The sequence below is a fragment of the Pyxicephalus adspersus genome, chromosome 12 (assembly GCF_032062135.1).
Source record: "Pyxicephalus adspersus chromosome 12, UCB_Pads_2.0, whole genome shotgun sequence".
NCBI classification, from domain to species: Eukaryota; Metazoa; Chordata; class Amphibia; order Anura; family Pyxicephalidae; genus Pyxicephalus; species Pyxicephalus adspersus.
The window spans coordinates 43,013,730-43,036,139 of NC_092869.1; the positions used below are offsets into that span (position 1 = coordinate 43,013,730).

The following is a 22,410-nucleotide window of genomic DNA, read 5'->3' on the forward strand; positions in this document are numbered from 1 at the left end:
GTAAATGATTCTGCTCAGGTTTATGTCTATACCTAGTGAATGGGCCAGCCCCAGCAATGTCCAGTCAAGGTGAACAGAAGCAACTTGGGCACCACGGACATTTAGCCCTGTTATTTATAATGGGTGCTGTGATACTTGTGAACTTAAAAAACCCAAGAGCTTACCATCTAATCATTCATAATGTATTATAGAAAAGACAGCCTGTCTCATACATTAAAGGTAAAGACACAGAAATTCCAGATTCTTCTGTCACCTCTGTAATATTTCATATAAAATTAAATTTCTGGTGGTGGTGTCGGAGATTCCGGTGGTGGTGTCGGAGATTCAGGCAATTTGTGGTCATTGGGGGTTCATCCTTGGATTGATGTCGTGGAAATATTCTGGGAGTTTCCGTGTGCAGACATCGCAGCAGCTGCTTCTGAACAATAAGATCACCATGTAGTAATTTTTTCTTGCCCCCTCCCCTAGACTTTCATAGAAGCGTTGTGGCCCTTTAAGCGCTAGTAGTCATGCTTGGCTTATTTTTAGAATTATTTTGGATCTTTTGTGCTGCTGACAGCCTGGTGAATCTCACTGCATGGGGACCTCTGTTGGCTGCAGCTGGGTACTGCACATGTCCTCCTCAAGGACACCGAACACTCTGGACCTGCGAGCCGGTGACATTGGCGCTGTCTTGGCTGCCACCATTCGGCACGGTTCCAATCTGATTCTCTCCTCCAGGAATTGGTTCTTCCATTCACAGACGGCAGATCATTATTTTCTGGCTGCGCTGAGAGATTTGCGTTACCTGACTGTATAGAAATGTCACTTATGTGGTGTCAGCAGGAACAGATTGGAGAATTTTCCCGCTTATCGGTTATCAGGGCATTTACCTTCTGCTTATTTCAGCAGATTTTGGTGACCGCTACGCAGGTCACACCCTATATTTTGGGGTCCGTGGTGTACGGAGGGGGCGATGAGTTTTCCTCCGGTTTGTCTCTAGAGATTATTTTATTTGTAATACATTTGTCATGTGACCCGGCATGGGAAGGGTTAACAGGAGACCCCCTTATCCCCCACCCTAATGACCCAATACAACTGAACCAGAACCAGTGAAACCGTAACCACTGAATAGTGCAAAACAAAACAGAGGGAGACATACTATTAAAAAAAACCAAAAACATAATATATAAATATTTACAGAAATAAGATGAACAGAACCCCCAAAATCAACATCAGACACCCCAATATGTTTAAATAGGACGCCATAACCCAAATCCCTGACCCTTGGGGGAGCCAATGCTAGGGGTCACAAAATGTGAGGATGTTTAATGACCCACAAAAAATTCCCAAAGAAATACATGAATATTAATGAGCATGAAAACCTCCAACCAATCAGAATGCAGGATGAATTGGCAACGGACATAGATTAGGAATGCAGAAGGTTTGGATATTAGGGGACTCCGAGGGCATTGGGGCTGCACCACTGTCACTGCAATTACTTGGAAAAGCTGATACAACACATCTGGGTTTGCAGCGCTGGGTCCCAGGTTCAAATCTCGGCCAGGACACTATGTGCATATGTGCATATATGACTATGATAGGGACATTAGATTGTGAGCTCCTTTAAGGGACAGCTAGTGACATGACTATGGGCTTTGTACAGGGCTGTGTAATATGTCGGCACCATATAAATACTGTGTAATAATAATAATCTGGGTGATGCTCATTCACCCCCCCCCCCACACACACAAGGTCAAGCCAAGAGGAAGGCAAGAGGGGCCATGTGGGCATCAGCCGGAGTTGGTGCTGAAAGGGCCGGGCCTACAACTACTGCAATTCATTAAAGGGGGGGCACTATGAACTTATGACCTTGAGACCCGAATCCCTACCACTGCCTGTTTGGGGTCCCATGTAACACCCAACCTCCCTGGTCTGAGAGTTGGGGATTTGAGGTTGTCCCGTCACTAAACAAATGTCCTTAAGCGCCCATCACTGACTTTACCGAGGCTGAGATGATGTCATCAGTCTGCTGCAAGCAGCAAGAAGCATTTCCTCAGTCCCCCTCATCAGACTGCAACATTGTCACTTTGAGGCTGATCAGTGTCAGAAATTTGTGAACACAGCCAGGAACTGCATGGATACAGACAGGGATTTCCATGAACGTGTCCACGAAGTAGATTGTGACCTCGGATGATTGCTGATCAGTCATACAGATATGTCCAGCCTGTTTTCTGGGTGGCGCTGTGGGGACTGTTTGCAGGATACATTGACCCCCCTCTAAATTTGTATGTACCATGGTGTTGTGGCATGCAGCCTGTTTATTCTGAGCCCATTTACTCCTCAACACAAATTCATGGATGGTTGGTGTGTCACATGTGCAGGGCTCAATGCAGGACTTCCCATGTGCTGGGGGAAATATCATGCGTTGGCCCCCTCAAATGGGCTGAATCCAGGGGATGGGTATGAGGGGACTAAAGGCCGCTCTTCATCTGATGGTGGCGATTTTTCTCCATAAATATTCATGGTCTCCGCACAGCCAGCACCCCCCCAAGTATCACTCACGTAGTGGTGCGTTGGAGCGCTCTGTGTTTCTTTTTTTCTATTTATTTGCACTGCCTGAGGGGACTCCAGCGCTGCCTCCCCCTCTCCTCGCCAGGGTCGGCTCTCAGGGGGCAGGTTGGCTGCATGTTTCTACTAACAGAGGCCAATTGCATAAAGTGTTAGATTTCCTGAGAGCGACCCCAAGGGACACTCAATGTAATTTCACACTTTACCCGCGTAGCCGGCGCTCCTGGGATGATGTCAGCTTGCTGTCTACATGGAGGTTACATGAGTGCAGCAACCATCACGAAATGTCATGGCTGACCTCTCAGCTTCCCGATCCTCTGAATTCACTGACTGCAAATAAGAAGCTCTGATTTTCCGTTATGTATAATTGTTGTGTGTGCATCACCTAAAGACACCATTATAATGTACAGGGACAAAGAGGATCTGCCAGTCTGACATCACAATGTACTCTTACAGTCTTTTATTTTAGAAAAGCCCAACCGTGTTTGAAAATGCTGTCCCAGAGCTCTAGTTGGTGACTTTGCCTAGGCTGAGATGATATCATCAATCTGCTGCAGACAGGAGGAAGCATTTCCTCAGTCTCCTTTCCCATGACCAAACAGAAACATTGTAACTTTGTATACAATCACAATCTCTGTGCAGGAAGTAAATGGTGACCCCAGGTGAGGCTTGGCTCCTTTATTGGAAACAGGTTCTCTTCATGTCAGGGGTGGATGAATGATTGCACTGACTGGCTCCTGATTCCTTAGGGGCAGATGTGTAAGTTCAGTGAATGTTATTGTTTTATAGATCTGTGTAAATGGAGATCGGTGGATGTACAGATACAAATTTAACGGCAGGTGTCGTTCTCAATCTGCACACCTGGTGGCGTTGGGCTTGTTTTTTTTTATAGTTAAAGTTTGCATTATTTAAGCAGCACAGCGCCCACCTGGTGGATGAAATTGGAATGACTCCCGTCAAGAAACTCCTGTATCTGTATGCTACCTATATCCCAGTTCACTGAACAGATCAGTCTGTGGATTGTTTATACTTCTTTGTCTTACTCTCCAGCTCTGCTTTAAGGGAATTCTTTGGCATTAGCAAGGCCAGGGCTCCATGTTGGAGGAGTGTTGGTGAAGGGGGGGGGAAGGGTCCTCAGCAGTGGTAATTTATTGTTTGGCCCCAGATTTTTTCTCAGGCTGGACATTGAGTGGTGACATCCTGGTGAAATAAATTGTTACATTGTTTCTCTTCTCAGTGAGTATGAAGATGCAGCAACCATTCAAATGTCAGTTTGCATTATGCAGAATTGTATATGAGGTTATGTCTTCCAGCTTTGTGTCGCCCCCTGCAGTCTGGTGATCGTTGTGGAGTCTGAAATCTGCAGGATGGATCCAGGGACAAGCGTGTCATTATTATTGGTGGCGTGTCATTATAAGCTCTGCTGGGGTGTGCCGTGTTGAGTGCTGATTTGTTCTGGGGGGTTATATAAGGGGCTTTATGGAGGGGTCTGCTAGAGGGGCTCTGTGGGGTAGGGGGTCTAACAAAAGGGCTGTTGGGAGGGAACTGTATAAGATGAACTCTTTGGGGGTATCTGTAGAGAGGGGAAGAGCTCCTTGGGGGTATCTGTGGAGTGGGGCTCTTTGGGAATATTAATGGAAAGGGGGCACTATGGGGGCAATTTTTGGTTGAAGCATTGGTGGGCAGTGGCTAGCTGGGGCTGTGGCTGAGGCTGTATGGTGAATATCGGTTTGGTGGACAGGAGAGGATCCAGCCAGTGGTTAATGGGTCCCCGCTATACATGATGGGTATCCATGTCAGTGCAGCTGATATCACCTCTCAGATCTTGCAGAGCCTTAACAGTCCTCAACCCAGAATTTTTTTTGAGCCGGGTGGGAAGAAATTGTAGGCGGGTGGCAGACCCTCTATTGTAAGCCAACTCATCAGTAACCATCCAAAAACATCCGGATGTTTGCTGAAAAGTGCCGGGTGGTGCGCTCGGCTAAAAGAGGCTGGGGAGAACACTGCTTAAGCTGTTCTGGGAAAGTCTGGGTATGGGTACTCCCACCCCCATCCCAGGCTAGTGTAGAGTTTCTCTTAAGGTAGATGCTGGGCGGCTCCACTGATTTTGGTTGTACATTGCCGTCTCCTTTATTTGTGTCCTCTTATTTTTCCGGCAGCTCGCGAGGAGAATGTGGCCACCTTCCGTGGCTCAGAGTACCTGTGCTACGACCTGTCGCAGAATCCCATCCAGAGCAGCAGCGATGAGATCACTTTGTCCTTCAAAACCCGCCAGAGGAATGGGCTTATCCTGCACACCGGCAAGTCAGCTGACTACGTCAATCTGGCGCTAAAGGGCGGGGCCGTGTCCCTGGTCATCAACCTCGGCTCCGGCGCCTTTGAGGCCATCGTGGAGCCGTCCAATGACAAGTTCAATGACAACGAATGGCACGACGTCAAGGTGACTCGGAACCTACGCCAGGTAAGAGGGATGGCCACGCCTCATTCAGAGGGGCACACGGCTAGATAAGGTCAGGGATGGAGAGGGGGAACTGACGGAAAATCATAGGGGTGACAAGTGAAGAGCGGCATTACATCACATCGGAAATGTCATCAAATTACAGAGTTGGGCACAGAGGGCGGTTTTTGGAAATTGCCCCTGTAATTGGGAGAATATCATGAGGTTTTAGAATTCGTGGCCGGGCATTGTAGCATACGTGGCACATCGGTTGGTGGTGATCACATTGAGATCAATATCACATGGTACATTCTCTTTGCGGTGTCAGATTTACTGTCAGTTTTCAGATCGCAGCGCACACAAGTCATAGTGTCTCAGAGTCACACGTGTCAGGTGGCATATACACGTGTCAGGTGGCAGCACACCCCAGGGAACAGCACAGATAACACACACAGGATCCAGATATTGCGATTATCATCAGATCTATAGAAATTCACACGCCGTGCAGCAGGCTACACCCTGAATCCGATACATCCTAATATTACATGTCCAGTATGAATGCGATGAGACCCTGGGAGCCACGCCCTGAATTATCCACGATTTTCATATAATTCACGATGAAGATTTATCCCTGGACAGAATGTAGTCAGAGAGCACTGACGCTTTGGTCTGGTGTATATGATGGTGAATCTCTGTGTGTGTTGCAGTGAATCACTCTGGGATGACACCGCTTTCCACGTAAGTATGAAGTGCGTGGGGGAAAAGCCGTGAGGGAACGTGGATGAGTCACATGGAGCGTGGCGTGTGCAGGGGATTGGGAGGGATTGCGTGCGCGCTCATTCATGTATTGTGTCATTGCTACTAACCAGCTCCTTTCCAGCTGTACTAACTCCCTCTAACTGACCATCTCTGTTTGATCTGTTTTTGGTTTTATTTTTGGATTATGACGACCCGTCTGTTCACACTTTGATTTGCTTTTTTCCCCACTTTTCCGCCAAGCACTCAGGCATTGGACACGCTATGGTAAACAAACTACATTGTCTGGTAGATATCATTCTTATTTGTCAAATTAATTTCTGGATTTGCCGTGTGTTTCTTTTCTCTCCTCCCCCTCCTCCGCCATGACGGAAATAAATAAATGCCCCCCCAGTGTTATCCACTTCCGGCCAGGTGGGGTGTAGCTGGGACTTGTAGTCCCCCACACCCAGGTCGACTTGTGATCTATATAGGACACGGATCACGTATAGATCATGTAATCCCCCTTTACCCTCTTGGCGTTCGGTGTGTTCATTGGCGGTCAGTGCCACCCTGTGCCCCAATCACATCATTGTCACCTCATCACATGGGTATGATTGGTCAGGATTTATTTATTTGCCTTCATGTCTGGCGGTCCCCCGATCTCTCGGTGGTGGGGTCACAGCACCTCGTCCTTCAGCCACCCCAACACTCTTCATTTCACTCTCTGCATGCTGTTGTGTCTCCATGTTCACAGGAAGGCTGGAGTGCTTGGTGGGGGCACAGTATGGGGGTATTTGGGGTACCCCCCCCATGTTGTTAGATGTTCCTCATTCAACCATCATGCAGCGGCCAATAATCAATGGAAATAGTTTACTGATATGTCAGCTGTCCAGTAAGTTGTGGGAAGTCATTGTAGGCCCCGCCCAACACATTTCATATCCCGCCCAGGCTATATACCTCTCTCACCCCCACAGAGCCCTACAGCTCTCTGATTCCCCCCCCCCCCCATAGAAACTGTATAAAGTCACTGGGTGCGGGGAACCCCATGACAGCTCTAACCCCTCCCCGTGATAATGATGGGGTTCTTCCTGCAAAATCTCCGCCCCCCAATTCACTCAACATGTTCCAATCACAGACCCCTGCCCCTTTTTTTAGGTACACCCCCCTCACTGATTGGAAGATTGAGTTCAGAGGGCTTACAGAGGAACCTTCTGTACCCAACAGGGGTCCATTTGATATATACAAAGTGTTACCATCCCACAGAGTGTGCTGGCGTCCCATTGGTTCAGACTGGTCACATGTCAGGCTTTCCCTCTTGCCCCAGGAACAGGTGATGTCTTTCAGTCATCTGACCACCTATAGGCCGAATGTCAGTACTGCAACACCGATAGCAATGGATACCTGAAAGTATCACCAGCCCTCCAGCCTTCCCTCTCACCCATTCCCTCTAACCAACTAACCTTTCACCCCATCACCCTATGTGTCATTATCACCTGATTGGCTGGTTCAGGTCTCTGGGGAGAGTAGCGGGGGTGGGGTAGTCCTCCAGGCATGCGTGTTTGCGGTTTTCTCAGCGGTGGCGGTGTGGGCTCCAGAACTTTCCTTCTCCCTTTATTGCTTTCAGACTCTGGTTTTTCATTGGTCGGTTTGGGGCAGGTGGTGGTGCGGGCACTGCATAGGGTGGAGGGTTTGTCATACAGGATGTAGAAGGTTTTACCTGTCGGAAGACTGAGGACAAGTCCCACCCAGCCCTGCAGCAAAGACAACTATGTGCCAGCCGCTGTACACCTCACCCACACAGCCAGAGGGAAGAAGCGTGGCATGTGGTGACCCCATGCTGTGCCCAGTGTCACCAAGGAACGACTGGATAAGTGCCTTGGACCCTCTGTCATACAACACGGGTCATACAACATAGGTGCCCCAATACTCAGATGGGGGAGGGGGGCTCCAGCCATATCTGGGCAGTCTCCATACCGAACACCTGTGACCATTTGCTGGGTGGAGCTCAGAAGTGACCCCCTTGTGGGGTCATCCAGTCAATCTTCATGCAGAATGTGCAATGGACACAACTGAACTCCAGACAGATAAAACTCCGATGTACCTAGATTCGTATTTCTGTCTATACAGTCCCAAGATTTACTCAGCTGTGCCTGGTTGGGAAGGGGACCAGATTTTCTCTGCTGCAGTTTTACTTTCACATCTCCTCTCCATCCCAGCCTGTGATTGGACAGTGAAGGAGAAGCAGCAGACTGAGAAGCTCTCTTTCTGTTCTCTCTTATCATGCTTCTTGTACTGCTAAACACCTGATTGGCTCCTTGTGCTGCTTCTCTTTCCCCCAGTCTGAGCTCTTCTGATTATTGTTTACATATGGCTAATACAGGGTCTTGTATCTGGATGGAGTTCAGCTTCACTGATGACCTGTAATGACCTGAAATGTTCCGTGTTGTAGCCGTGGCCCATACATGATGGGGGTTGTAGGTGGGGTGTTCAGTGGGTGCTCACATGGCAGCATTTCATGTTCATCCTCCGGCCTCAGTCAGTAATAATGAGCCATGACCCTCTCAGAGATGTAGATTTGTAGGGGGTCACCATTAGGGGGGTGTCTGGGCTCTGGCATCTCTTCCAGGGGCCACATTCTGTCTCCGGGGCCACGTTGTCTTTCATGAACATGAAATGCTGGGTGCTGCTGTGGAGGGGCCTGAGATGTGATGCCGGCAGTTCCCGGTCCGGACAATATGATTGGATATCGGGCATTGTGGTAATGATTGGTATCTATAAGTGGCCGGAGGTCTAGCTGGGGCGGTGAGGATGAGGATGACGCTGTGTCTTGTTCTTCCCTTGTAAGGTGACAATATCTGTGGATGGGATCCTCACTACAACCGGCTACACCCAGGAGGACTACACCATGCTGGGCTCAGATGACTTCTTCTATGTTGGGGGCAGTCCCAGCACTGCCGACTTACCGGGGTCACCCGTCAGCAACAACTTCATGGGCTGCCTGAAAGAGGTAAGTGACCCCCGGTGATTGTGTGGGATCCAGGAAATTCTTTATGTGGTGTCATGTGAGGTTATTTCTTGTCATGTGATGTCATTTCTTGTCATGTGATGTCATTTCTTGTCATGTGATGTAATTTTATGTCATGTAAGGTCTTTTCTTGTTATGTCATGTCATGTGATGTTATGTCATATGATGTAATTTCTTGTCATGTCATATGATGGTATGTCATGTGATGTAATTTTATGTCATTTGAGGTTTCTTGTCATGTGATGGTATGTCATGTATCATAATTTCTGGTCATGTAATGTCATATTTTGTCATGTGATGTGATGGTATGTCATGTCAAGTCATTTTGTGTCATGTGATGGTATGTCATGTGATATATTTATTGTCATGTAATGTCATATGTTGTCATGCGATGTGATGGGATGTCATGTGATGTCATGGTGTATCTTATGTGGGGTAATTTCTTGTCATGTGATGTCATGTTGAACCTCACATCAGAGGACCGTTTAGCAGCTCCACAAATCTGAATTAATTATTTCCTGAAGTGTCACAATGTACTCTTGACAGCCTCGTATTTCAGAAAATCTCCACCTCTTATCAAGGAGGAGACATCCTTTATTACTAGGTCAGTGTCTTTGCCTAGGCTGAAATTATGTCATTAGTCTGCTGCAAGCAGGGAAGATACATTTCCTCAGTTCCCTCTCCCCTAGGGATCAGACTGCAACATTGTAGCTCTATAGTCAGCAGATGACCAGTCACCAGGGGCTGATCTGTGTACAGCACTTGCTTCAATGAGGTGTCAGGCAGTGTGGGGAAGCAAAGACCCCAGAAAGGGAGAAGCTGTACACAGAGGGCTGCATTTCCCATTCTACTGACCAGTCCACAGACCCAGCGAGCGGCTCCACCATGAGCAGGCTGTGGTTCCCCACGGCAGCCACTAGGTGATGCTGTGCATGCTGTACATTGATGATGTAGGGATGCTGGGGATGCCATAGTGGACAGTCAGACCTTTGTCTTTTGGGATCTGATTGTCATACTGCAGACTCCGCCAGATACACAGCTTGAGATTCATAGGGCAATAACCGTAAAATGTTAGGAAATTCTGATACCAATAAAGCTGTGAAATCTTCCCGATGACATGTCCGTTATAATCCTGGACACGGAGATCTGACAACTATGAATGTCACTGAGTCACATGACCATAGCGGGGCAACTGGATCTCCCACACGTTGGTGTCCCCATATATATGACTGTATGTGATGGGCGGAGTCATGGGTTTCGGTCTTTTGTTGGGAGACATGCATGCAGGAGCGGAGCCAGGCCTAAATGTGATTGGTGTGTGATAAGTGACATACTCCTCCATTGTTCCCATATTTGCGGTGACACGCTCCTCCTTTGTGCCCGGTATATTTTGAGGTCCATCTGACTTTTCTGTCTTTAAATAGGATGAAATTGTAGGTCTAAATCCCCCGTGATTGCGGCGCTTTGAGTGCTGCGCGGGGAGCAGGGAGCGGAGTGACCTTTACAAAGTCTGAGTCAGCGGATGAGGGCAGGTAAAGGCGCACGGTAATTACACCCCTATTTCAGGAAGGTGATGGGGGGGGGGGGGGGTGCACACAGGCACTTGCTGTACATGGAGTATTATGTGTCTGCTGATTGCTCGGACTACACTGACGCACACAATAGTGACGCCATTATCCCACAGACTGACCACCCCGTATGTAACATGGAGGAGTCACGTGACTTTTTCATCATTAGAGAAACTGCAGTGTTACCGGGGCTTCCCATCTATAGAAGAAGCTCACTTCAGTATTTATTGTTCTTCCCAACCTGCAGGCCAATAATTTCAGGAGTCGGGACAGGAAGTCCCTTGCAACCCGTTTTCTAAGTATATGTCAGGGTCACGTGTGTTCAATGTACAGAGAGAGTATTGTGGTGCAGGGTGACAACTGGTGGTGGAGAGGGGAAGTGCACCTGTAATGTTTGGTCAGTGTAGAGATGAATATCATGTATGTTGTATGTATATACAATGATGATATAAGGGGTGCAATATGTGCAAAATATTTATTCAGGAGTTAAAATGCTGTAAAGTAAGAAGAATTTCACAAATAAAAATTTATCAAAGAAAAATCTGAATCAGATCGATATTTGCTGTCACTGCCCTCTGCCTTCACACCAACGTCAATTTTTCTGGGTACACAGTCGGATATTTCAAATTTCTCAGCAGGCCTCAGTATTTGCTGTTCAGACTCCTTTGGAGAAGCACAAAAAACGGCTAAGAGACACCGAGGTCAGCCATGAAACTTGTAGATGGAAGTCTCATCATGCTACTTCCCTTCCAAATCAGAAGATGCCCAGCAGAGACCCGAGGGACCCAGGGACACCTACCTATTCTTCAGGGAAGTCTTAGCAGAAGAGGTTTTTATGGGAGTATTGAGACAAAAAAGCCTCTGACGTGGATTGGATGGAGAGCGGCACAATAATGAGTGACTGAAACCAACTGTGAAGCATGGTGGAGGTTCCTGGCAAGTTTCTGTAAATGGAGTTGGGGATTTGGTGAGGTATATTGGTGTCTTCAATGCTGAGAAATACAAACAGATACTTACCCATCATAGAGGCGTCGGATTGGCCCCAAGTTTATTCTGCAGCAGGACAACGACCCCCAGCGTACAGCCATACAGCGTATGTCAAAAAGAGTCAGTAGTCCTGGAGGTGATGGGACAGCTGCACAGAGCCCAGATTCTAGCAACATGGAGTGTGTCTGGGATTACATGAAGAGAAAGAAGGATTGGAGGCGGACGACATCCACAGATCTGTGCTTAGTTCTCCAAAATGTCAGGAACAACCTAGCTGCTGAGATCCTTCAAACCTGCGTGTACCTAGAAAAAGTGATGAAGGTGGAGGAAGGGGAAGTGCAGATCCATAGCGGCTCAGTATTATTGGCAGTATTTCTCTATGGGGCCCGGGGCCACTATGCGGAGGATAGAGTGCAATCAGACAGAAGGTGGAGCTCTGACAAAGACATGAAATGAGTGCAATCTGGTCTAATCCAAACTATCCATTAGATTTATATTGAGCCAGGTAGGTGCACATAGTACATACATGCTCACTGGTCTTTGCAGCGCGTCACTGTCCTCAGATATGATTGGAGTTTTCCATGCCCCCATATGATGATGGCTCAGCTGCAGGGGGAGAAGCTGAAATCTCCATACATGGGAGTCCCCATAAAAAGGGAGACCACTTAAAGGGATTTTCCAGGCTGCGATTATCCATGACAAGGAGTACCCACTCTGCTCATATTAAAGAGAACCTGTTGGGATAGAGGTGTGGGAGCAGACATTTCTGGCTCCATGGTTGTCACCCTGACCCTGTGCCATCACTGACCCTAAAAAATGACCCATGACCAGCGATGGCAGCTCAGTATTCTGTCCAGTTCCTTAGAGAATCTTACAGTTGGATTTAGCAGGATTTCCATAGTGCTGCAAAAGAAGACTGCAGTCTCCTGTCACATGATTAAAAAATGTACAGCCTCCCGCTTCTGTTCCAGTGTGTGTGGAAGGAGCTTCACAGTGAACCAGGGAACACATTAGAAGTATTCATATAGATAGGTGGTGCTGAAAATTTACCCCACCCCATGAAATGCCCCCATGGTGGGGAGTGTAAGAGACTCAAATCTCTCAGCATCCGCAGGGCCGCCCCATTAGCTCTCCCATGATGCTCAATGTGATGTGTTTGTAATGTGAGGATTGTATATGTGTGATGGAATATGAATGGGGTCATTTGAGATAAAACTTACCCTACAGGTGGCCCCACTTTTCTAACCTTTGACCTTTCTCACAATGGCAGGTTGTCTATAAGAACAATGACATTCGCCTAGAGCTGTCCCGACTGGCCCGAATCGGTGACACCAAAATGAAGATCTACGGTGACGTGGTCTTCAAGTGCGAGAATGTGGCCACACTGGACCCAATCAGCTTTGAGAGCCCAGAGGCCTACATCAGTCTGCCCAAGTGGAACACAAAACGCATGGGCTCCATCTCTTTCGACTTCCGCACCACTGAGCCCAACGGCCTCATCTTGTTCACCCACGGCAAGCCGCAGGACCGCAAGGATATCCGCAGCCAGAAGAACACCAAAGTGGATTTCTTTGCGGTGGAGCTGCTGGATGGACATCTCTACCTCCTGCTTGATATGGGCTCTGGCACCATCAAGGTGAAAGCCACCAGCAAGAAGGCCAACGATGGAGAATGGTGCCACGTGGACATCCAACGCGATGGCAGATCAGGTATGAAGCAGCTGAGGATAGGGTGGGGGATTGGTGGTTCTGGTCCAGTTGCAGAGGAGCCATATTCGGCTTTCTGCTGAGGCTGCCTGTGTATCTGGATGTTGCGCTGCAGCTCCTGGAAGTTTCTGTAACAAAGAAATTATCGTGGTATCAGGGTGCAGAAAAGTCGTCACCCCGCTCACAAAACCCTGATATGATCAGTCCATTCATCCATTATCTCTGGACGCAGTCCGGGGTACTGCGTGGCTTCTGCGCAGATCCTGCTTGCCCGTTGCTGCACTCTGGAGCCCTCCCACCTCCCCGTTGTATTAACCTTTCCAATGAATGCGCTCCTGACATTTGCGTTGTGCAGAGATCGCTCTCACTCCGCCATTAAGATTGATTGATTGAATTATCCCAGGAGCGAGGAGAGTAAATACCCCAACTGAGGCAATTGTTTCATAAATGATCTGACCCATGGCTGTTATTTATTGATGGGGGCGGGGGGCATGAACACCCATGATGGTTCCAGGACACCAATACTGGGGGATTCCAGGGTAGTTCCGTCCAATAGATCATAAAGGAGGATGGGTTGTAGAATTCTCCCTACAGCAAATCATAAAGTGGGGGTTCTAGAACAGCTTTCCCCCCTCAGCCAAAAATTTAATGGGGGTTGTAGAGTTTGCTGTTTGCAGGGTTTTAGCAGTCATCACAACAGATCATGGTAGATTCTAGAGTCACCTTCAGTCAGTCATATGGGCTGCTGTTCTAGGATCACCCCCTCAGTCAGTTCTTGAGCAGCCCCTCTAGTCAGTAAATTATATTGGACCCCCCCCCATATATATTCAGTGATCATTTCTTCTTTAGTATTTCTTTATTGTTAGATCTCTTTATGGGGTTATCTAATATTAGGGGTGTCCTTAAGCAGCCCCCCTGACAATCATAGCTGTTTCTGTATATTCGATGATTCCCCAAAACTGAAATCGTATAGATGACCCTCCCATTCATCGGTAGTGTATTAATGGCCTCTCTCCTCCTGCAGGCACCATCTCTGTGAACAGTAAACGCACCCCATTCACCGCCAGCGGGGAAAGCGAGATTCTGGACCTGGAAGGCGACATGTACCTGGGGGGTCTCCCCGAGAACCGGGCCGGACTCATCCTACCCACGGAGCTGTGGACGGCCATGTTGAACTACGGTTACGTGGGCTGCATCCGTGATTTGTTTATTGATGGTCGCAGCAAGAACATTCGTCAGCTGGCGGAGGCGCAGAACGCGGCGGGTGTGAAATCCTTCTGTAACCGCGTCAGTGGCAAGCAGTGCGACAGTTACCCCTGCAAGAACAACGCCGCCTGTCGGGACGGCTGGAACCGCTTTGTGTGCGACTGCACCGGCACTGGACACTGGGGGCGCACCTGTGAGAGAGGTAAGTGCAGGTCTGTGACCCTGGGGTCTGTGAGCGGGTGAATCCTGGCTTTTCTTTGGGGCTGCGTTGGGATTGAGAATGTAAACCCGTGGTGGGCTTTACTGTGATCTAAGAAGGGGGAGGGGGGGGGAGTATTGGCTTATGCTGAGATCACTCAAAACAGAAGTGCCAGAGTTGGAGATTTTTGGGTATAGATTGAAACACTCCATCTGGTTCCTTGATAACATCATGGTGGACATATTGTTTCAACATCAGCTGTGCTTTATACTCCGACCCTAATGTGATCCCCTCCCTGCATGGGGGACACTCAGACCCCGATGTGATCCCCTCCCTGTATGGGGGATATTTAGACCCCAATGTACGGTAATCCCTTTCTGTTTGGTGGACACTCAGACCCCTGTCTCAGGGTGTTAATAAGCGGTTTGAAGTGGTGTTAATAGGCAGCTGGGGATTTGTGCTTTTTCTCATAATTCTACAGCTGATTAAATCATTGTTTGTGGAATATAACTTCACCTGCTGGCTCCACATTCATTTCATGTCTGCTATAGTCACCTTCATCATTCACCTTCTGCCTCTCCATTGGTGGTTTGAAGTGGTACTGAGATCATTACCGTATTGTTATTGGGTATGGGGGGGGGTCTCTTCATGGGTAATGATGGAAAATAGCACTCAATTAGCAGAGGCGCAGTGAGCGGAATGGAATTTCCAGGAAGGGTCTTCACTCTGTCCTCTCAGACCCTTCACCAGCTGTGACCCCAAGGGGTGGCAAATTTAACCCTTCACCTGCCACATCCCTGGCCTCAAATCGGATTCTTGGTCCAGGAGAAGGATCTGTATCTAGATTCCCAGTGGCCCGGGTTGGCCAGGATCCCACAAACCCTTCTTGCTGAGTGGCCCAAGATTGTCCTGCAGCTGATACATTTGCAGTTTGGTGGGGAAAGCAGAAATACAAAAAACAACAATCAGATTGATATCATTGAAGTCCAAGAGATGGGGAGAAATGAAATCTTCATCATCAAGGAATGATTTCCTCCCACATGTGGAATGCACATCACACGCAGCCACTGACTGCAATGGAGCTGCACACCTTGCAGTACAGAGGCTGCATCCCACCTGCATTTTCTCAGACATGAAATTTTACAAATAATTTTCCAACTTTTAAATCTTTAGCCTAATAAAATAATTCCCTGGAAATCCTGGTATGAGGGTTTTTTTCAGATACTTCCTGCTATGGGGTGACAACGCTATGTCCTTGTATCTCTTATATGTATGTCTTATTACACTGTCCATTGTTGTCACTATTAGGAATCCTGCCCTCAGATTCGCCATGGGGCATTCACTGGTGTGCAGACTAAGAAATGGCTGCAAAGATTAGCACCACGGAAATGGGACAAGGGATGAAATAGTGAATGGCCTATTTTATGATTCACAGTGCACAGCTCAAACATGAGAAGACCTATCTACCTTAAAACAGAGCTCAGAGGAATATACTGATAAGAGGAAAGAGCAGAAGGAAGGCCCAAACAATATTCTGCTAATATTTCAATATCCAATCACAGGCTGAGGGTGGGGCAAAGAGGAATGTAGGGTAATCAGCCTGGCTGTACAGAGTTGTTCCCTTATCTGCGAATTTAGCTGTTTGCCCGCAGTTCAGCTTTAAAGGTACTGAATGTCACACATCTGCCTGTCTCAGCTCAAGCTGGTCTGACAGATGATGGAAGTCAGGTAGTTGATAGCGGAGACCGGACAGATGATAGGGAAGGTCAGCTAGTTGATAGTGGAGGTCTGATGATGATGGAGGCCTGACAGATGATGGCGGAGGTCAGGTAGTTGATAGCAGAGGCCTGACAGATGATGGGCCGACCTGACAGATGATGGCGGAGGTCAGGTAGTTAATAATGGAGGTCCAATGATGTTGGAGACCTGCCGGATGATGGGAGAGTTCAGGTACTTAGTTGATAGTGGAGGTCTGATGATGGCGGAGGTCAACCAGTTGGATGACCAAGACCTTCTTTTCCCCAGTACAGATATAAACATGGCGTCATGTATGCTCCTCCATGCTGCTTCCATGAAGCTTTGCAGATCAGGCCGCCGGTCACTGCACGCACATTGCTGGAGGATGTTGCCGGCCTCATATGGCGTCCCCAGGCGGCTCTTTTCCAATTAATTTCACAAAGCAGCCAGCCGCGTCCCTGCGCTCCATTCTAATCCAATGACCTCGGAGGGAATGTGAACGATAAACTGATAAGATGCACACAGAGAGCGGAGCCAAGACCGCAGCATGATCTCATCTGTATAATGGCGGAGCCTCGCTGCAGAGAGTTTAACCCCCCAAACAGATTTCTGTCTGGAGGCCGATTCGGCTGAAAGCTCTCAGAATCTCCATGGGAAAAGTGACAAAGCTGCAGCGTGTGGAACTTTGGTCTCCTAATGCCGATCATTTTTGGGGAGATTTACCAAAGTGTGAAAATCTAAGCCAGAATATGGCCGATATGATGACCTCCATCCTCCACTCCTGAAAATGGGGGCCTGGATCTTCCACCCGTGAATAAGGGCACCCCAGATCTACCCCTGAATTAACGGGCCTCTGGATCTTCCACCTCTGAATAGGGGCACCTGAATCTTCCACTCCTATAGCGGGGGCAACGGGCCTTCCACCGCTACATCTGGGGTCGGTGCTTTTTGTTGCATCAGTCCTCTTCCATTCAAAGACTTTTCTTAAATAAGTATGCACATGGTTCTTTATTCCACCCTGCAGGTGGCGCTCTGCTCCACATATTCACCTCTCTTTCAGCGGGGGGCACTGTCCTCCTCTCTACATGTAAAACCTTTTGTAATTAGAAAATCTCCTGAATTGGGGATTTCCTGTAATCCAGTGCTCGTGAAAATGCCGATTTATTGCACATTTAACCCTTCCCCTGCCGGTGGCCCCCACTTCCCCCAGCATTCCCTAATCTAACGAAAAGCGGCTGGGCAGTGTGGGAGTTAATCATCGGCGCAGCGTCTGTGCACAAAGCAATTGAAAGATTAGAGATTTAAGAGCATAACCCCAGCGCTGCAATAATCTCTGCCGCGTTTATCCGGAGAATGAGAAACCTTTTCTAATCCTTCTCCACACTGAGCGTCCCACATTATCTGGACTGCACGGCCACTGTGGCCACCACGCAGTTTCCTGACCACTATAGTGCAGTCACCCATGGCAACCAATCAGACTCTGTACTGCGCTGCAGTATATGTCAGAACTATATATGATCAGATCGAATCTCTGGTGAATATTGTATGTATGTAAGTGTGTGTATATGTATATGTATGTATGTGTATAATATATATATATATATATATATATATATATATATATATATAATTATAATGCACAGTAACCCCCCCTGCCCTATTGTAGTACATTATCTCATATAAAACGCTGTATTTGCCCCCTTTTGAACTCGCATTGTTTTTCCGTTTATCTCTTTGCATGAACATTTTTTTTCATCTTTTTGTTGCTTCTTTCACCCGCGGTATTGGCTCATCACCGGCCTTTTCTTTGAACATCAATAAAGATTTCTCTATCTGTGCGAGGGAGAGCGGGGCGCTATCTTTGTAATTATCTTTTCATTCGTCTTCTCTGAAGCAGCACTGACAGGAGCTGGGAGTCAGTGTGAGGGGGACTGAGCGCCCGTCCTGTACACCGCCACGGCTCTCCTCTCCATACACCAGGGGGGGCGGTATAGAATTGCAGTGATAATGGCGGCTCCTAAACTGGTGGCGGATGAGCTTACTTTTCCAAGATGGTGGAGACAGATGCATCTGACTAATACAACATACATTGCGGCGAGGATTCCCCACAAAAACATTCCCATCATTAGCCAAAATATTCCCGGAGTGGCCGATATTGAGTTGGTCTGACGAGAAGGGGGTAAAATAGGTTCTGTAGGGACTTGGAAGAATTTCTTGAATTCTTGTAGGCCAACCGGTCACAGAGGAAACCTACTGTAATACATTAAATGCCAACTTACTAGATACGCGGAGCCTCATCTGTGGCCCCTGATGTCCCCTGGGGGGCCCTACATAAACCAGAGAAGGTCAGAAGATAGAGACATCCTGGATTGGGGATACGCTGCAGAAGAATGGAAGTTCCATTAGACTGCTAGAGATGCAGTGTTCTCCCCAGGCCATTTTAGCCGGGCGCACCACCTGGCACTTTTCAGTAACCACCCGGCTGTTTTGGGTAGTTAATAAATAGTTACTGGGGAATACAGGGGTTGCCACCCATCTGCAATTTCTTCCCACCTAGCTTGATAAAAGGTTCTAGTTTGAACACTGAGATCATTGCTGTCACAGCCCCCTCACTATTGATCTAACTACCAATACCATCTGCTGGGGCCAATATGGAGTCAGTAGGTATAAAAGGACCAAAGGATTCACATTGGGTGTATGGTATGGTGAAACTCTGTCCCCTGTGGCCACAGATGGAGATTCCTCCAACCACCAACCAATGTCTAGTTGTTCATTGGTGGTTTAGTGCCCTGGGTAGCCTCATTTTCTGGCTTTTCCAGGATGTTCTTCTATTGCTTTGACCCAGCCTCTTAAAAGTTTACATTTTGGGTGTTTTTGGGTCACCTCCTGCAGAGTAGTTGTTAGACCAGCTGTGGATTTTTGGAGTGTTAGCTGGTTCTGCCCATTGATAAGTCACAGCTCCTCCGCAATGAGCCATATACACTCTGGACACTTTATTAGATACGCTTTGATAGTTCCGGCTTGGACCCCCTTTTGCTGTCAGGGATTTTGTTCCATTTTGACATGCTAGCATTGTGCACTGTGATGGAGACTGTGGAGGCCATTTGAATCCAGAAACCCCATTGTCATGAAACCAGTCTGAGATGAGTTGAGCGTTGTGACATGGCGTGGTAGCCTGCAGGAAGTAGAAGATGGGGACACTGCGCCCACAAAGGTATGGAGAAGGTCAGCAAGAATTCTGAGGAAGGCTTTATACCATTTATACCATGGTCACACAAAGTGTCCCAAGAAAATACCCTCCACACTAATACACCACCAGCCTGAACTGGTAATACAAGGAGGGATAGATCCAGGCTTTCTTGTTGTTGGCTCCCAATTCTGACCCCCCCACACCAGCAGAATGTTGCAGCAGAAATCAGGCTCATTAGACCTGACAATGATTTTCCATTCTTCTCTTCCCCAATTTTGCTGGCCCCATGTAAATTGTAGCCTCAGGTTCCTTCTTCGCTAACAGGAGTGGCCCTGCTCCTGTAGCCCATCTGCTCCAAGGTTAGACATGGTATGCATTCAGAGATGATCTCTGCAGATCTAGTTGGTTATTAGGGGTTATTTGAGTTCAATTTGCCTTTCTATCAGCTTGTACCAACTTATCCATTCTCCTCTGACCTTCAACAAGGAATTTTCACCCAAAGAATTGCACCTCACTGAGTATTTTTTTTCCTTTTTTAGACCATTCTTTGTAAACCCCAGAGATGTTTGCGGGTAAAAATCCCACCAGATCAGCAGTTTGTAAAATAATCAGACCGGCTGCCTGGCACTGACAACCATGTTACGGTCAAAGTCACTTCAATCACCTTCCTTCCCCAATATGATGCTCGGTATAAACTTCAGCAGGTCGTCCTGACAATGTCTAAATGACAAAATGTATTGCTGCCACGTGATTGGCTGATCAGAGATTTAAATTACCAAGCAGTGGGACCGGAGTACCCAATAAAGTGGCTGGGGGTTGTATATTGAATGAGACCTGGACAGTACATGAATTCCGGGTCCATTTAGCCAAGGTCCATTGGTAGGTGTCTATGGTGGACGCCTCTGAAATATGCAAGGTGACGCTGACATTGAGGGTGTTCTGTGTATTATATTGCCAATGGGGGTTGTCCTGATATACATATGAGGTTTCCTTCATATTATTGTTTGGTGTGATTGATCTTCATCACCAAATAGCACACCTGGCTGTGCTGGCACGTGGTAATTCGGTGTCATTAGCAGATTCATTGTCTGTAGAGGTGAGGGGGATACAAAATCCGTATGCCATAGATTGTGATCTGGGCTTTGTGTAACTGTCATGGACGCTCAGTGTTATTCCTCTGTGTAAATGTTCTGGTGACATTTTAAGTGGGCCGGAGACAGGAACCCTCTCATCTCCGCCTCCTCCTCCCTGCACCGGCTCATGTCCCTAGGCTACCGCTAACATTTACTGTACTGGATAGAATATCTTCCTTCTGCAAACACCCCCCCAAAGTGTCTGCTTCATCCAATGGGAGAGTATAGTACTGTGTGTACGTGTGTGTGTAATATTATGTGTGTGTACATTATAGGTTAGCACTATGTATGTGTGAGTTTATAGTACTGTGTGTAATAACGTGTGTGTGTACAGTATAGTTCTGTGTGTATGTGTGTGTGCGCGTGTATATCTGTAATAATGTGTGTGTGTGTAGTATTGTGTGTTTGTATATATTTAAGTACAGTGGTATGTGTGTTTGTTGTATAATATGTTTGTGTGCACACGTAATATTGTGTATGTGTGCATATGTTATATTGTGTGTATTGTACTATGTGTACAGTATAGTGCTATGTGTGTGTCTATCTGTAATAATATGTGTGTGTGTATAGTAAAGGGCTATGTGTGTATAGTACAGTGCTTTATATGCTTGTATAGTGCGTATGTGTGCACAAGTAATATTGTATGTGTGTGTTATAATTGTTATTATTATTACACAGTATTTATATAGCGCCATCATATTATATATATTTATATATATTTAATATTATATATCATCATATTATATTATTCATCATCATCATATTATATATATTTATTATATATATTTAAATAGCACCATCATATTATGCAGCACTGTACAAAGTCTATAGTCATGTCACTAGCTGTCCCTCAAAGGAGCTCACAATCTAATGTTCCTACCATAGTCCTATGATTTTTAATACAGCCTAAGGTCATTTTTGGGGGAAGCCAATTAACTTAACTGCATGTTTTTGGGATTTGGGAAGAAACCGGAGTACCCAGAGGAATCTTTGTACATTTGTTGCGTTCAGAGGGTTTCTGAAGCTTCTTTACAGCCAGGCATTGCTGTAAGGGGACTAAAACTGCCAGCAGGGTTTGAATGGTGACCGACCATCAATGGCTACCACCCCGACCATGCAGTATGTCAGTAGGGAAATAATATATAGACAAGGCGTATACCCAACAGGTGCTAGAGGTAAGTAGTGGTTTGTGTAGTTAAACTGGAGACAGCAGACCAATTCCAGGTGGGACATTTTGTTTCCTGGTAATTTTTACCTTGAGTCGTCTGCATTGCTTCAGGTGACACTGATTGGAGTTTTCCCTCATCAGAGTAGGCTGAATGACAGATTGACACATGGGTGGGGAGCAGGATTTGTGTATGAGCAGAGAGGTGTCAGGAGAGAGACATCTTCAGACTGAAGCATTTTCCTCCCATGTAATGACCTTCATGGCTCATCTAAAGGGTAGACCTGTGTGTAGTACCATATGTGCCCACCAGAGGTTGCGGTGTGCATTCAATTTATAGTCAGACTTCATACGATACATCAACGTGACTCCTTGTGTCAGGTGTGAGCTGTGGGGTTATAATATCATTATTTAATGTTTATCAATTGACATTGGGATCAATACATGCAAAACTGTCAACACAAATTGAACTTGATGTGAAATTTCCTGCCCCCCAAATAATGGTGTTCAGGCTTCCCTAATGGACCCCAAGGGGTTCACACCAAGACATTTGTGCTCTTCCATCCTTGTGGTCACAGTTTGGTGAAGACCCTTTTCTGTTCCCCAATAAATGTGCCTTGGGGTACAAAGTCAGCTCCATGAAGACATGGTGTCACCAGTTTAATGTGGAGGAACTTGAGTGTCCTGCACAGAGCCCTGACCTCATCCCTATTGCTACACCATTGGGGTAAATTTGAATGGTGAGCCCGATCTTCTCATTAGCACCTGA

At 47.1% G+C, this 22,410-nt stretch overlaps 1 protein-coding gene across 1 annotated transcript in view; it reads left to right on the plus strand.

The window, feature by feature from the left end:
• NRXN3 (neurexin 3) overlaps positions 1–22,410 on the plus strand; it is a gene marked incomplete in the record, with an annotated part of 200,881 nt that overhangs the window by 46,001 nt on the left and 132,470 nt on the right. Inside the window, 4 exon segments of the mRNA XM_072427916.1 lie at positions 4,710–5,011; positions 8,571–8,732; positions 12,576–13,014; positions 14,036–14,419. Of these exon segments, the coding sequence (XP_072284017.1) occupies positions 4,710–5,011; positions 8,571–8,732; positions 12,576–13,014; positions 14,036–14,419 (1,287 nt within the window).